This window comes from Aythya ferina (assembly GCF_964211825.1).
Source record: "Aythya ferina genome assembly, chromosome: 3".
Lineage (NCBI taxonomy): Eukaryota > Metazoa > Chordata > Aves > Anseriformes > Anatidae > Aythya > Aythya ferina.
The window spans coordinates 103,605,549-103,623,515 of NC_140298.1; the positions used below are offsets into that span (position 1 = coordinate 103,605,549).

Sequence of the window (17,967 nt, forward strand, 5' to 3'; positions counted from 1 at the left end):
GTATTAAAGAAAACACCTAGTCCGAATGGACCACGTACCATACATGGTCCTACAAATAACTTTATTCATGATGATATTACATACTTTTACATTGGAGAAGTAACCAAGTATAAAAGCAGGTGTAGTCTATTCTAACAAAAGTCCTGATCCTGCAAATCATTATGAGCTGCACTTCAGATAGCACTGAGATTATTCACATTCAAGGTGTGTAAGGCTTCAAGGGCTCCAGCCCTAGGAGAACAGAAGGTGAAGTTTCTGTAGAAAGAGAAACTTGAGACTCAGAAGTAGGTTACAATTTCAAAGAATAGGAACAGTTCATGTTCCATTAGCATTTTTAAAAAAGAAATAAATATCTAACAGGAGTTAAATGATCTTCACAGCAATGAATGAATGGTCAAAAGACAAAAATTTAAGAACATGGGCAGTATCAAGGTAAAACTTGTATACTCATATTCTGAGAACTGTCTATTTTACATTAATATCTAGCTGCTACCTTAGGATTTTCCATTTTGCCTTATATCAAAACTATAATTAAACTATAAACATTTTAAATCAAACAACATACGTCTTAAAAACTGGAACATTAACACGCATTCCAGTTATTCATATTTACTTTGAGTACTCTAGGCAAGAATTCTCATTTTGCCAGTTTTAAACAAAGTCAGTTTTTAAGGCAGGGACCGAAGAGTTAAAGAGTGGCCTAGTTCAACACTTAAATCCAGAAAATAGAATGCCGAAAAAGAATGTGACACAGATTTAAATAAAACACACAGCTGATGAATCACATGAAACAAATTAGCTGAATTTTAATGCCAGCTCTACTTAAGGCTGAATGTGAACAGTGTTCTGACTACGATGAACAAAGCCACTGTTCAGAAGCCAATAGCCCACTGCTGGTGTACAGATTGAAGTCTCTATTCTAACCCCCTGAGCTCAACGGCTTAAGCTATGTCTTTGCAAGAAATATTTATGTAAATGATAATCTTTTGGCAAAAAGCCACCAAAATCATATGTGCCTGCACTTCTCAGATGAAGAAAAAAAAAAAAAAGGCTAGCAGGTAAAGAACTTTAAGGGTTGCTCTTGCTAGAATATAAGCACACAGATCTAAAACTTAAGCACTATGAACACCTTATTCTCCTTTTGGGGATAGATTTTCCTGAAGCAAAAAAAATTACTCTTAAAATCAGAAACATCAAAAGAAGTATCAGTGTTGCTGAGTGTCTGCTTCCATGAGAAACTACTTGAAATTACAAGAAATGGGACTAAAACAGAACATCACATTGACAGAAGTAAAACTTAACACCTCATTCCGTTATGCCTCACATGATCTTTCCATAGGTAGTTAAAATCAAAAACTTTTCAGTATGGATTCAGTTATACTGCAATAACAATGGGTTATTTCTTGATTTTTTTTTCTCTCAAATAAAATGATTTATTATAAATATGCATAGATAAATCATCTCCCATTCAAAAGACTCTGAATTTGCTCTGCTTTCTAGTTCTGGTTCTGGTTCATCTTACGTTTCCGTGACTGACTTGGAAGATCACCACCATGGTCCAACAGCACCAAATGTTACCAGCACAATCTACAGGAAGATGCTAGGCTGCCAGGCTGTACGTGACACAGCCTCCCTTTCACCATCTGCTGCTGGAGGTGGTTGCCACCCCAGGATGTGACCCTGCACCACCAAGCTAGTTGGTGGTCAAAAGGCAGAAGGATTGAGCAGCCTAAGAGTCATGGAATCATAGAAAAATTACGGTTGGAAAAGAACTCCAAGATCATCTGGTCCAACTGTTCCTATACTCCCAATGTCACCACTAAACCATGTCCCTAAGCACCACTTCCAGCCTTTCCTTGAACACCCCCAGGGACAGTGACTCCACCACCTCCCTGGGCAACCCATCCCAATGCCTGACTGCTCCTTCTGAGAAGAAATGTCTCCTCATTTCCAACCTGAACCTCCCCTGGCACAACTTGAGGCCATTCCCTCTAGTCCTATCACTGGTTACCTGTGAGCAGAGGCCGACCCCCAGCTCCCCACACCTTCCTTTCAGGTAGCTGCAGAGAGCAATGAGGTCTGCCCCGAGCCTCCTCTTCTCTAGACCAAACACCCCCAGTTCCCTCAGCCGCTCCTCACAGGACGTGTGTTCCCAGCCCCTCACCACCTTTGTAGCCCTTCTCTGAACACATTCCAGGGCCTCCATGTCCTCCTTGTACTTGTTGATGCTGAAGGCCATGCTGTGCCCACATTCCCTGTTCGGCTGGCTGTGCCAAGCCCCCAGGTATGCCAACAGGCTCCATCCATCACCTCTTCTCCCCCTGCCAGGGGTTTCACTGCCTGAGCTCCAGGCCAGCTCGGATACAGTGCAACTGGGTAAGCTGGGACCTGGCTGCTGCAATTAAAGCTGTGGGAAGCCTCACTGGGTGCTACCCCTGCCTGGGTCAAGAACTGCCTTCAAGTTCAAGCCTCTGCCTTTGGTCCTGACCGGAGCAACGTCTATTTATCTTGGTCATCTTGACCTTGACTTACTGAGTTCTTCCTGGCTTGATCTAATACATACCTTGTGGCTACAGACCTGCCTGGTGATCACTGGACTGTTGCTGTCCCTGGTCACAGTAAGGGAACACACGCTTTTCCTCCTGTTTGGGTACCACAAGACTGCACCCCTTGCCTGTGAGGACAACATCCTGCCTGAAGGTGAATACAAAGGCATCCTACAAGTTCCTCTTCACACACCTGAACGTTTTTTCCTCAGCTTTTTACGGCAGCAAGTAACCAGGCAAATAAGAGTCATTTAACTTTTGCACTCCATAAAAAGCAACACACCTAATTAATTAAAAATATTAAGCGGCAGAGAAACAGAAGGCACAAGCAAGAAGGCATGTCATGTTTTATTTATTATGTGCCTTTTAAGTTTTTCTCTCAACACAGTTTAAGACAAAGCTTAAAACAATGAAATTATTTCTCTTTCAAAATGACACAGACATTTTTTCCCCTATAGGTCTGATGCTAAGAATAAACCTTGAAGATTTGGATCACTCTGGAATGCAAGATAAAAATTTTATGGTTAACAACCTGATAATTAGATATCTGATCTCTTAATATCTAATAAACTGATACTACAAATATAATGCTTTGCTCTGAAGAAGTTATTTATCCTATTCTTCTCAGATCTGCTCAGAAAAGCGATGGTATCTGCTGTCACAGGGGTGTATTTCTTCTGGACTAAAAGCTCTCACACAAAACACTCCATAACATCTACAGTACTAACATTGTATTAAGAATAGAGCTGCAAGTATTTTTTTTTCTAACTGCAACAGATAGTTTGGACGTTGAAAGAGAACATTTGTTCACATACACACTTGTGTAAGAACAGGAATAAAAAAAAAGTCATCATGCACTCAACACTAAAAGGGAATCAATGCTTTATTTTAATAAAGGCAGAAAAGCTTTAAGTTCGACACAGCTATCGAGACAAAAATTATAAACCCCTCAGTGCATATTAAGTAGTACAGAGACTTCACTGAACAGATGCAATAGCTATTTAAAAACTCCTATTACCATAGGTATTCAGGAAAGCTTTCTTTGCAAAACTAAGTAACCCATCCAAGTAACAGCAGATGAAGCACCTCTTCTAAGCGCTCTGGTTTTGATCACTTGAGAAAGAAAAAGCATTTTGATCCTTATAAGGCTGATATTTATTGATCTGTTAATCTGCCATACTCAATATCATGCTCCACCACTGAGCCATATTACAAAGGTCTGATTTTAATTCAACTTTCCACAATATTTCTTTATCTTTAAAGTGTTAATACAGCTACAAAAGCCTGAATTCATTCACAACTTCACAGTGCTCATTTGAATTAAAGACAAAAGATTATTTTTTTAAATCAATATATTTATTACACATAAAAGCAGCAAAATGGAGTAGCAAAGAAGAATTCAAGACTGCTCAAAACTGCTCTGTAAACAAAAAAAACAGTTATGTCTCACGGAGAAGTCCCACCAGATCATTCACATGAGTGAAATATGAGGATACTGCTTTCAGCATTTGCTCCTAAGAAAATCAGTTACAAAGCTACTTTATGGCTTTATGCAGGGATGCTTTCTTGCAATACCTTCAAGCTGTAAGACTTAAGCATTTCATCAAGTATTTGCAAGTGCTATAGGATTAGAAATTGCCATGGGTCATCCTAGCCTCCGGTACAGGATTCTTCTCTGGGGCTACATCATAGCATACAGTTTAACTTCAGAATTGGGCAAAAGAACATTCGGTCAGTCCTCTTCCAGAAGCCCAGAGCAAATACCTCACTCACAGAAGCACAAGTTCCACTTCTCAGAGAAAGAAGGAGACCAACCTACGAATCTGTTCCAAATACCATCCAAAATTGGAAGACAAAAAGGTACAATCACTATGCTACACAAACTTCAATAGGTTAGTAACATTCAAGTTAACTAGGACCAAAGACATTTTACTTCCTTCATGCAGCCTTTGGATTACCTGAGCTGTTCCAGTTATTGTCCTTCTGAAGCAGCTTCCTATCACAGAATTGACCTACTGATAAGGGCCACTAGCTGTGTATAGCTAAAGGATGCATTTACAGCTTATCATCTTACCCCACAATGCTTTCCCATACTATTGAGTTTTTGAATAAATATTCTCACTTTGACAAGTATGTTCAGCAGGCACAAAGCAGTATTATTTCCAATTTTATTTCCCAACTTCGACTCCCCCCAAATTATACAAGCCTCATGAATTAAACCATTTATTGTGTTGCTAAAATTAAGGCTTCTGTGTCCTGCCCTAAATTAGTATCACTCAGTAGAGTTTACAGGGATTGGAAATACACATAAGTCTTTTGTTTGTTTTATTTTGTTGGGAGAGAGATATGTCATTACTGCACACTAAAACTATTCTGTAAGCATTTAAAGAATTATTTGGAAATTAATTCAGAATAATAAGCAAAAATATAGGCTGGGTGTAGGATGGACAGCAGCCCTGAGGAGAAGGACCTGGGCATGTTGGTTGATGAGAACCTCAACATAAGCTGGCAATGCGCCCTTGCAGCCAAGAAAGCCAACTGTACCCTGGGCTACATCAAAAAAAGCCTGGCCAGCAGGTTAAGGAAGATGTTTCTGCCTCTCTACTCTGCTGTCATGAGACCCCACCTGGAGTATTGCTTTCAGCTCTTGGCCCTCAGCACGAGAAGGATATGGGCATATTAAAGTGAGTCCAGAGGAGGGTCATGAGGATGATCAGAGTGCTGGCTGGAGCACCTCTCCTGTGAAGCCAGGCTGAGGGAGTTGGGGCTGTTCAGCCTGGAGAAGAGAAGGCTCCAGGGAGACCTTACAGTGGCCTTCCACTACCTAAAGGGAGCTACAGGAAAGCTGGGGAGGGACTCTTTGCCAGGGAGTGGAGTGATAGGACAAGGAGTAATAGGGCTTTGGGCAACTTGGTCAAGTGGAAAGTGTTCCTGCCCATGGCAGAGGTGGAATTAGATGATCTTTAAAGTACCTTACAACTCAAACCGTTCTATGATTCCATTACAAAAGGTAACAATAAAAGGTAAAAGAGCTTTGGAGAACTCCCTGTCTTGTTCTGATCAGCTTTTCCTCCACTCCTTTTCTCTCCCTATCATCTTTTCATCTGAACTCCCTGCTTACTTGTCATGCCCTCTGGTACTCTTTACTTCTGTTATGTCATGCCTCACACAGGTCTGTTTAGGATACAGCCTAGGAAATGATGATCTAGTACTCAGCTGGTATGTTTTCTATTAATATTGAGACCACACTATTAGCATAATGAGAAACACGGCTATGTGCCCTACATAATAAGTATGGGACAATACAAGGAAACTAAGAAAAAAATCAAAATGCAGGTTAAATATTTAGAAGTAATGCCACGCTGTGAGGTCTACAAGAATAATAAGTGATTTATTTAAATCTGGCCTGGGCAAATGATTATTGCCCAGAACATTAAGGGCAGAGCGATGAACGTGGTACCTTTGGTTTCTGTAATCACTGAAGAGCTACACTTCTGAAATTAATACAACAATAGATTTTAGAGAAGTTGCAAATCACTCAAAAGTTAATTTTGCCCTTTTTATTAAAGGTATTTAAACAGTGTCAAAACTGGAATTAACATAATAACCTTCTAGAAAAGTTACATTTCAAGTGATCTTGCTCATTTTTAATTGCTAGAAATTTGCAGAAAACATCTAGCATACTTTTTAGAAGAATAATTTAGTAGATACTTGTCTAAAGCACTGTAATGGAAAAGTAGACAGATAATGCTTATCTTCAGTTTTTATTTTACTCCGTTTCTTACTTATGTATATTAACAAAAAAAAACTCAAATGATTTAGACAAAAGCTTTTAGCTCAACACATAATTGCAACAAAATTACAATAATTGTACCAATTAAAATAATCCTGAATGAACAGTTTGTCATCTTAATGTTCCAATGGTTTACAGAAGGATCTACTTAATTAGCTGAAATTGCTTTCCAATGTTAGTATCAAATGTCATTTGTTAAAAGTTGAACGATTTCGAAAATAATTTAACAAAGCAATTTTACAAAACACCAAGAACCAACATTTTCTTTTCAGCTGAATAAAGCAAGCAGATGTGTCATCAAATTGCTATAAAAATAAATGAGCCTTTATATGTGGAAAAATAAATTTTACTACTAGTGCTACTGAATACTATTTTCTTTTTTTTTTTGGTTTTGTTTTTAATGATATGAAATTATTTTATTAAAGAAATTGATTTCATTTATGTCTTGGTGGTATTTTTAGTATACTGTAAACACATTTCCTTGAATTGAAATAGTAAACAAAGTACCAATATTCAAATACAGGTAAAAGAGCAATGCTTTAACCCAAGTCACTTCCTGATTTAGTTCACACGGGCTTATCATACAAAAGATTTGAACTTATCAGTAAAATATGGCACCCATGAAACCACCCGATAGAATTGCAAATCCACAATAATCAACCGTTGTTAAATTTGCTTCTAAATTAGCCTTTACCAATTTAACCTGGGGAGGGGAAAAAAGATGAGTTGTCCAGTGACTGTCTAGTACCAAGAGCGTAAGTTCTCCTCTGGTTGCCATTAGTAGAGGTAACTGTTTCTACGGCTACTTCCAAAAAGGGGTAACTTCAATAAAAAGAGATGGGAAAAAAAAAGGCAACCAAAATCTTACACCCATACTGAAACTGGAAAGACAGTATGTAGAACTGAAGAAGTCAAGAAATGCCAATGCTTTCCATGACTTATGTATCAGTCAGTGAAGATGTCTTCTACAAATTATTCCTTAGAATGGTACAACAGTTGTAAAACCATTAAAAAAAAGCAGTGAGCAAGCTATGGCTGGCTTAGATCCTTTAGTCCTGCAGACAAAAAGAATCCTGAATGAAGTAAAGCTATTACGTTACTCTTCTAAATTTGGTGTGTTCTGCTTTGGCACGTTGATTTGCCATCCACCATAGGCAGGCATGCCTATGTATGTGCAAACACTGCAGAGGTTAAATTCAGCCAGACTGATTTATGAATTTTATGTTAAGTTTAAAATAATGGCAACTTACAGCACTGAGGAAAGCACAACCATTTTCTCATCCTGGAAGACATATATCATTTTTCAAACTCAAAGACTTCAGATTCTTGCTTTCCATAGTTTTCTTTAGCTTCCAAGAAGCGTGTTTTCAAGGAAATTAAGTAAAGGGTGGAGCTCCTAATCTGAACAGATGGTTTGTGAGAGTTTCTTCTATCTTGAGCCAAGCTATCATGTTCTAATATTCTGAACGTAACGAGTGTAAGAATAGGCATGTCACAGAAATTCAGGGACCAGCTACAACTTGCCAACATCCTCACAAAGCTTAGTACCTCGGTTTCAGCAAAGCCTGGGAGAAGAGTGACAGTTAAGATGTCCCTCATGACAACCCCCATGACAAGCGGAGCAAGATCAAAACCAGTCGGTAGGAAAGGCTTGAGCAGAAGGTTGCGTGAATACCTCAATTCTGTGTCATTAAACAAAATGTAAGTACAGTTCTGGGGACAAGGACGCTTCTTCAAGCACTAACACTGTGAGTCATGGTCTCCCTTAGGACATCCTCCCTAGACACCAGTTTTCAGTTTTATTTCTTACTGTTTCACCATGTAATGGCTAGAATTATATTCAGAAAGATAAGTCACCTAGAGCCCATCTGCATGAGAAAGAGGAAAATACCACGGATCTATCAAATTTTTGAGTCAATGTTCCATCCCCAGTGATATCCAGACATGACCAGGAGGAAATTCTTACAGACTAACATCAACTTCACACTGACTTTTTTCTTCCTACCCCAAGGGGCCCTTCACAGCAAAGAGGTCATTAAATCATCCTGGTACGCCGCAGTCTGTTCTCTGCCATTTTGCTTTCGAAGGACAATTGGCACTTTACTCCACTGTAGTGTCCAGACCTGCCTGGGCAGCTCTTCATGTTTACCAGGATCTGAAGGTTTCTGTGACTGGTGATAAAGCCTGCCCCAGCACCTGGTGTAACTGCTTTAAACACAGAACGTTATATAAAAGTCATTGCCACTCCTCCCCTTCCGCATGCATTTTTGAATTAAATTAGCCTTAGCTGCTGTGTTGTATGCTGAATTTAATCTTTTCCTCCTGTTGTAAAAATCTTCAAGATACTTACTCATTTGTGCTCAGTTTTTAAGGGCATCAGCTACTGACTCTCAAGGATCCCAAATAGGCTTTAGATGGAAAGAAAACATCGCACAACTCAACTTAGGCCTCTCATTAGCAGTTCTGGCCATTCACACTGGCATAACTGTAGATGCTGCAGGATCTTCTGGAGTAAAAATTTAGACATAGACATCTACAGTTTTTCAAGTGTTTACAAGCTTGTTTAATCATTTTCTGAATTGCACTCTTGAACTCAAAGAGCATATACATGCCTGTGTAAACCTTACCTTATTACAACTGTGTAAATCTTAGTACTTGGAACAGACTTTAATCAGCAAAGTCAGCCGAGCCGCAAGCAGCCTTAAAAAGTGACAAGGCTGCTAAAGCCACCACATCTAGAAGAGAACTGGGTAGCTCACAAATGCTGCCTCCCTTATTAACAAGTGCAGAGTTCAAAAGGACAAGTGCCTACTGGCAAGATGGTTATAAAATCAGTTTAGTGACTTCTAGGAACATACTCCAACAGACAAAGCACAACAGATTTCAGTCCCTGCCGTGGTGAGGACATGAAAAGATGTTTAGATATTACACAGACCATCTCATTCGCTGAGTAAACTTTATGAGGAAAAGAAGATATTCCCTCCCAATCATCGAGATTAAACTGACATGGTATCAATACCAAAACACTGCTTTCTATAGCCTAAAACAGTAGAAAATATCAAGAAACAACATAAGATGGCTCTGAGGCTCAAACTGAAATGATTAACTAAGGTCTCTATAGAAAAGAAATGACTCAGCTGGCTCAGACTTGAGGAAAACATGAGAATCCAAAACAAAAAAAAGAAAACATTCTTTTCAAGAAAAAGCAAAACTAGGATTCCTCGTAGCATAGGAAGTAGGACAGTGATGACATTCACAGAAAAACATGAAGTGAAACTAGGGCTCTTTTCATCCTCTAATATCTCTTCTACTTTAGTACATCCTTTTTGAAATGCAGTGACTGGAGTCCCAGCATTCAGAATTTAGATACATAACAGATTTGTTTAATAAAATAGCTTCCTTTTATTTCTTTGCTAATAATTCCTACAATTTCCTTTTCTGACTGTTGCTGAGCACTGAACATATTTTTTCAGAGAATCATCAGCAACGGATTTGTGAATTCCTTTCCTAGGTGCAGATTTACAGCCCATTACTACGTTAGCAGGATTACAGATGAGATCATTTTCCCTGCTATGTTATGATACATATAACCACAATGACTTGCATCTGCAATTTGCTCATAGCTACTTTCACAACCCTCCACAAAAACAGTTGTCCTGATTTTATCTCCACGTTGTATTTTCTCCCTCTGTCCAAGAATTTATAGGTATATCAAAGAGCTCAAGTACTATCTTCCTAACCTTACCTGCAAGATTCTCATCATTCTTCTATGTTTTGCTTCCCTCTTCTGCTTTCCTCGATCTTGCCTGCTATTACCCTACATTTTAATATATGAAAATGCACTAGAAACATGGTGTAGCAGGTGATATTGGTGGCAGGGGGATGGTTGGACCAGATGATCTTGGATGTCTTTTCCAACCTTAATGATTCTATGATTCTAAATACTCTTAGATCAGGATCTTGGTTAAAACTTCAAAAATTTCCAAACATTACATCACATTTTTTACATGCATTTTTTTGAAATCTGAATTCTCAAAAGAGTCAGTATCTTCTCTACAAAAGCCACTGTGGCTTTTCCCAGTATATCCTCTATTTAGACCTGGCACTCATATTCATTCTGGTGTCATGGATATTTTATGTGGTCTTCAAATGAGAGCACATTCCCATGGTTGGCCAGTTTACAAGTCTGAGATGTATCAGTTGCAAACATTCAACAGAAACTTGCTTTAATCTGACAACTTAATTCTCTGACAACTTCATTTACAGAATGCCCAAGTATTTTATTACACCTCAGGGTTTTAAAACATTTTTTTCTGCAACTTATACGTGCCATTTCGCCACAGAACTGACATTAGGGAGACTCTTCACAGCAACACTGAAGAGAACTCAGCACAACGTAAATGCAGAGAAATATTAACTGTGTATTGCAGTTATAAATAAAATGGTAAAAACAATGAAACCAGACCAGGAAAAATATGTGGCTAATGACCACAGAATAACCTAAACACTAAAGGGAAAGGAGAATACACCAGATGAGAAATCAAAATGGGACCTTAACTTGACAAGGAAAGAGACTGCATGAAAAACCTGTTGGTGGAAGATTACTTGAAAAGGCAACAGATAAACCCAAGAGAGCAAATACTGGTGCTATTTAGCATACCAACTGCAAAGCTGAACATAAAGATCCAGACCAACAATGGCTGGAGAGTAAGAGGATAGAAATGAGACCACACAACAAGTCAGTTTAAGGCAGTAAGAAGATTAAAGATATTTTTCTGCAGAATCTGGACTGAAATTCAACAGACTGAACATTTTTATTTTCAAGATTGGACACAATTACAAAACACGTACTTGTTATTCTCTAACAAAGGAAAATTACAACACAGTACCTCTACCTCTTACTAAGGGAGAACTAAGTGACTCCAGTCCACAAAGACTGTCCACAGAGGTGTGCCTGTGTTGCAAATTGAAGCCTTATTTTCTTAGTTTTTGTTTTGCTTTGTTTTATACAACTTGCCCATGCAATATTCAATAGGATCTCCCATCCTATTGTATTGTATCCCAGTAGTATGAAACAGGAAATATATGACTCCTGAAGAACTGTTTTCATACTCATCAATAGTCTTCCATATTTACCAGTATATATAGAAAAAGCACTAGCAAATTTATTTTCTGCAGCAATCCTTTATGATAATTTAGTAGTTAGCTTTTTTTTTTTTTGACGGAAACAAAGACATATAGATATTTTTATTTAGCAATCAATTTGATACTCATTTTTTCTTCCAGAGCACTTCAGCTACTGAAAGCAGAGCTCCCACTAGCTTCAGACACAGCTCTGAATACTCAGCACTCTCTAACATCAGCCTACAGAATCATAAGCTGTATGCCATCTCCCAGAGGTACAAATACCATCCAAGTGAAAGGTACAACAGAAGTGACTAGTCCAGCATCACACAAATTCCGCCACATAGCTCTAGAACAGTTTTCAGTTATCTTACTTTAGCTTTCCTGTTCCACTGAACTACAAGAGAAAGCAGCAAGATGTGACAGAAAACGTCCCTTCCCTTTGCTACATACCTGTCTACAGTTTACCAAATTAAATTCTGGATGTTACAAGACAGGATTCCTCTGTGGAAAAATAGCATATAATCATTAAAAATCATGTATTTTATTTGCAGTTAATTCCCCTCTGTGCACTGATTTTATTCTTTCATTTCTTAATCCTTGATGACCGTTTGGATCCTTTTCCTTTATTTTTTATATGCTGTGAAAGCATCGCTTATTCTCTGAAATAGTACTGAAAAACAAAACCATCCAGCGAAGAAGATCACTAATTTTAAATATGAACACTGACAACCCTCAGACGAACAAGAAGCTGTGAGCGCTGCATGGGGCAGACAGGTATTCTTCTAGTGCCACCTGCCGGCACAGCCCCACAGCATCACACTCCCTACAGCACTGACTGCATTGCACAGTGAAAAGCTGCCTGTAACCTGCCTCCAATGCAGCAGTAAAACAAGATGTTATTACCATTTGTCATACCCTCAGCGCAGGCACAAGATATCTGCTGCAACTCTTCAGTTGTGGGTACCTACAGCAGATCTATCCGTCGGGTTAGCCTCCTGCCCCACACCATCTGCAGCTCAGAGGAAGAGCTCTGTAAGGGAATCCTTGTGGCTCAAACTCTGTAACACAAACTTTTAAAGTTGGAAAAGCGACTATAATATTAAAGCATTTTCCTCATATGGAGGAAAGCGATCAAATGCTGAAAACTCCTACAGGTTTAACAGAACCTCCAAAATTGCCATCCTCAAAAGGAGGCGTCCAAGCAGAGCCCTCTCCTCACATACTCAGGATTAAGAAATGCATCAAAACCAAAGAATTTGCAGCATCACAACAAGAAGTACTCTAACACAAGCTATGCATCACTAGGAAAGTTATACATGTATTCTTGATCCTGTTCTAAAGTACTGAAATCTTTTCAAAAATCCTTCCAAGATAAAAGCCAGAGAAGTAGTAATAAGAACACAGATCAGGAGCAGAAATTATAAAAGTATCAAAATTGGTATCTATTCACGAGACTCCAAATGGGAAAGCTGTTTTTATGAACTAGAAAACCTAGGGAAACAGAAACTGAAGTTCTAAAAGAGGAGCTAAAGTAAATACCCCATTTTAAACTGATACAGAAGCAGATATTCAAGCCAAACTATTTCAAACAGTTGTAGATAAAGAACAGCAGTGACATAAAAAGGATTATTTTGGATAAAACAATTTTTAGAGCATCAGATAATCCTGGAGAAGAGTTCATAGACCTTTTCGTACTCAGCATATGGTAAATATAATCATCCAAGTCATCAGACAGATGAGACCTCAGCTTTATCGCTACATCAGGAGAGTTGTATATTTAGTTCCTCACATAGGTTCAACAGAAGTGGGTGAGAGAGACATCGACTCTCTTCCTGAGTATGTAGCAATGTTATTTTTTTTTATTGGTTAAAAATAGTCACCTTCCTTGTAATTTTTATTATTTCCATATCAAACTGTCCTGTTGGTATTTTTTGCACTATGCAGTACAGTGTTCTTCACATTACAGATCCTTTGTACACTATAAATGGATTTATAAACTTATTAATGCCTATATAACGAATTGGCAAGCTACTCCAGTGGCTATACTACTTCCAAACACAACCTACGTAGCAAGAGGCAAAACAGCACAAGACTCACACATCTCCTCCACACCTGAACTAATGAATCCTGACACACTCCAGTTGGCAGCGAGTACCAGCCATTCAAGCATCTCTACTAACAACAAACAATCCAGAGCCTGAGTAAGTCCTTCACATTCAGCCATGACTGTCGTTTCCTTCTCCTCAGGGTGGTTCATCACAGATTTGACATTTGTTTGTATTGGAATGACTTGTACTACCTGGTTTTGAGAATAATTCAGCTCTCTAATACTTCCTTTGGCTCATCAGAAACCATACATACATCAGTGTGTCTTGAAGACAGCAGTGGACTTTGATCACTCCGAAGTGATTTATTACTGCTGTTGTTAATAATCAGAATGCAGTGATGAGTCCCACAAACTAATTCCAGGTATACCTTTGTTGATAGTATGCAAAGGCTCTCTGGTGAAAAAAGAGCATTATTGTACATAGCAGAAGATTGACAATGTCCCAACATATTAAGTACAAGAGGTATCACTACAGGAGAATCCAATATGATGAAAGGATTAAGGTCCCAAGCAAGAGAGTTAAGCAACTGTATACAACTTGTCAGTAGGGTGAAGAAACATACAGAAATAACTGGGATTTGGCATTACTGAAAAGGGAGTGCTTACATATTTATTTCAGGGTAAACATGGGAGATTCTTACTCTGTACCAGTACAAATGGGATTGCACAGAGACTAAATTGCATGGGATTAGAAAAATCATTCCAAAACCTCCAGCACATAACTACTTGACAATGCTGATTACCCTCTACTGTTAAGCAATGAATGGCAATAGGGAACATAGAAAATAATCTGTATCCATAAAAAAGTTTTTGTTTAGATACAGCATTAGGATCCTTCAGAAATAGTGGCACAGACCTTATTTCTTCTTCAGTAAGAAACCACCTGTTTGTTCAGCCCTAAAATGGCTTAATAACCTTTTAAAAGAAAAGACAATTGAGGTTTTCCTGTTTTCCATAGTTTTGAAGACAAAACACCTGATACCAAGGCCTTATCTGTAGTCCTGTGGATTTCTCTCATACTGACTCGTCTGGAACTAAAGATTATCAGGGGCAGGGGGAGGGAACTGTGTTTGAAACTACATCGTTCACTCAGCCCCAGACATGATTCTGATAGCTAAAAAGCAATGACAGTGAACTTGACTGCTCTTATTGCTTTTAATCAGTCAACCAAGGATGCAGTCTGCAGTTCAGTAAGAAAGGGTAGTTGGATAAACAATGAAAATATAGAATTATAAAACATGCCATACAGAAAACCTAAATAAAGGTAAAGTTAGAAATATCTACAGCAGGGGTACTGTAAAGTATTAGAGGAGAGGGATTCTGAATTATTGTACTCACCTGGATCACATGAATAGTTCTGACACTAGCCTTATGAACACCATATTTTAATCAGTACATTTTTACAAGTAACTTACACTCACAGAGAAAACGCAAGATCTAGGAACTGTGGATTCATTCTATAGAGGAAAGTGGGTTTGTTTGTTTATAAGACTGATGATTTTAAGTTTGATATTTCATCACCAACACCTTCAACCTGAAGCCACTCCAGTCTACTACATGTCTTTATCAATCTTCAGTCCTCAGCCTTATCATGCCCAGTTCCCCCCCTTGTTTCTCTCAAGGGACACCTTCTGTGTCCCTTGACTGCACTTCCCAACAGAAACCATCCCAGCCTTCTTTCCCAATCAATTCTAGTCCCATTCTCACAATGCTTCAACCATTTCTATCCCAACCCAGACCCTCATTAAATTCATCTCCCATTCCTTGGCTCTAAGCACCTTGCTAGAATTTGCAATGTCCATGGAACAAATACAAAGGAGAATAAACTTGGACAGAAAAGTCTCCAGATTTTCTGGCAACTTCTTTAGTCAGCCCCAGTCTTTCCTCTTTACCTCAGCTGTTTCATCTCATCTCAAATATTTCTTAAAAAAGTCAAGTCAAATTCTACTTCCCTTTGCTGACTTTGATTCTGTTTGACTCTGATTCTGTTTCCACCCCTGGCCCCAAAGGGCCTAACTCCCAGCCCCGTTATCTCTTTTTATTCCTCCTCCTGTCACCAAGTCATTTGTCACAATTCACATTTCCTTTCTTAGAAGAAGCCAGGTTCTAGAGAGGCACATTCACTGGCAACACAGGGACCACTTCCTCTCAGCTGCAACACCTAGACAGCTCTCCCAGACAGCAAATCCTATCAGCAACCAAGAAAGAAAGCCATGTTTCACCCTCATATTTCTTAGCTGCAGCAAAAGGTACTGCTATATCCTCAAGCATGCTTAGCACTGAAACTCCAGAGATCTTTGCCATTGAAGGCAGCTTGTAGAGCTCAGTTCAGATTCTGATTTCTAACTAGAAAGGACTTCTGTCCTGACCATGGCAAAGATGAAAATTGTATCATGAAAGAGAAGCACAGCCAGCTATCCGTAAAAGAATTCCAGTATATTTTTCTTTGCTTTTAATATAAAGCATACATCCTTACATGTTGAATTAAATACGGATGAAAGTAATTTTAAAAGTTGCCAACGTTAACAGAAGAGTGTAAGTACAAATTCTAGATTACAACTTGGTAGCTGTTGGAAAGCCATGCTATTCCAATCATCATTAGTAATGGTTCTTTTAATAATTGAAAGTGCATACTATTATCAGAATAACACCCACCTCTCATATATGGTTTTCAAAGTCAGCTGATCTGGAACACCTTCAGTCTCTTCAAGATGCAGTATGAGCCATGATGTTCTGTAAGGCCACTGCTCTGTGAGATTGATCCAACTGGCCAGCCTATCCCAATTGAACGTGATCTGATTAGCTCTCAATAAGCGACCTAATACAACAAGAAAGCAAGAAAAAACACAGGAAGGTTTGTTTTTTGTTTTTTTAAACCACTTTCCCTTTTGAAAGGTCTGCTTTCACATATAAATCATCACTAGATATAAAAATCAACAGGAAAAAAAAAACGAGCCATTAACATTCTTTTATCAATTATATTAGCATTAAATTAATGGAACAGAAAACAAGCCACAGGTTTTTTTTTTGTGTTTTTCTTTTGTTTGTTTGTTTTGTTTACTTATTTTAGAACAGCAGTTACATTCAATTCTTTATAACCTGACTGTAGGGATATTTCAGAGAAATTGTGCATGAATTGAGATATTAAGATTACATTATTATGATTGAGATATTACGACAATATCTCAATCATGTTATTATCTTAATATCTCAATTATAATAATGTAATTGAGATATAATAATATAATTGAGATATTAAGGCAATTTCTGTGAACAATGCAAACACTGGGAATGCAACTTCAGAGACAGCCAGCAACTCTGTGTTACACAAGCTGGTTGGACAGAGCTGAAGCTCAGCTCACAGACATACAACCGTGTCTTTGTGTCATACTTCCCACTGAGATGATCACCTCAATTCTACATCAGACCAATCAGGAAATTTTGTTCTCTCGAATGCAATTTTAAATTGGACACTGGATGCAGCACTGTTATTGCTGTAGCAGGTTTCTGCAGCTAAATAAATCAGCGAGAATCAATTCAAGTTTGGCTTGGATCATTACTCTGTGCACACACTGGTAAAGCAAACACCCTGTATGAGACCTGCAATAGCTGCAGCAGGTTTATCAGCTCCAGCTATGTGCCATCCAGTAGTGACACAGTGATTTCTGACCTGTAGCCAGCACAGGCAATACAGCTACAATCACCCGATATTGAACTTAATGCTGAATCTGTTGAACCCATGCTTAATATCCATGCAGAGAACTGCAGTATTTTCACACCTGTTATAGTTTTATTACAGAAATTCTCCCTCAAATGATTCTGCTCTCATTAGAAATTTAAGAGATTATTTAAGCATTAAGTGTTTTTATAATAAGACAGGTCATTTAATATAATCTTTTACTGCTAGTATAAGGTAGGTAGGGTAGAATTGGATCATAGTCTTCCTAGCAATCAAATTTCATTAGGCATACTGAAATAAGAACTTTTAGAAATTCTATTTTCATCAAGATACGCTAGAGCTTATGATAATTTGATTAATATAGGAATAGAGCAGTGCTCTTTGCCTTCAAAACGCACTGTTACTCACTTTGTTCTGCAGCTGTATAGTGCGATACTACTCATCATTTAGTGAGGTCCTTTACCATAAGACCAGGTACTCAGATTAAAAGAGTTGAAATGGCATAAAAACCAAGTAAACTATTTTATTCCAGGTAAGAGTTCTACAGCAGAGGAGCTGGAGACAGTAGGATTAATATAGTATTTCAAGACCCCCTCTGAAATGAAGCATAGGAATCTGTAACTAGATTCAGTGTTACAGAAGAGCTCAAAGGTACAGCAGTTCACCCTAGAACACCACTGATATCTCAGGGGCCAGCTACAATTGCATGTAAGAT

At 38.4% G+C, this 17,967-nt stretch overlaps 1 protein-coding gene across 4 annotated transcripts in view; it reads right to left on the reverse strand.

Annotated features, from left to right (window-relative positions):
• Nucleotides 1-17,967, reverse strand: part of KIDINS220 (kinase D interacting substrate 220) — a 71,196-nt gene that overhangs the window by 22,595 nt on the left and 30,634 nt on the right. For all 4 annotated transcript variants that reach the window (XM_084513618.1, XM_084513617.1, XM_084513616.1 and 1 more), the window contains exon 22: nucleotides 16,229-16,391. In XM_084513618.1, the coding sequence (XP_084369744.1) occupies nucleotides 16,229-16,391 (163 nt within the window). The remainder of the gene's footprint in view (nucleotides 1-16,228; nucleotides 16,392-17,967) is intronic.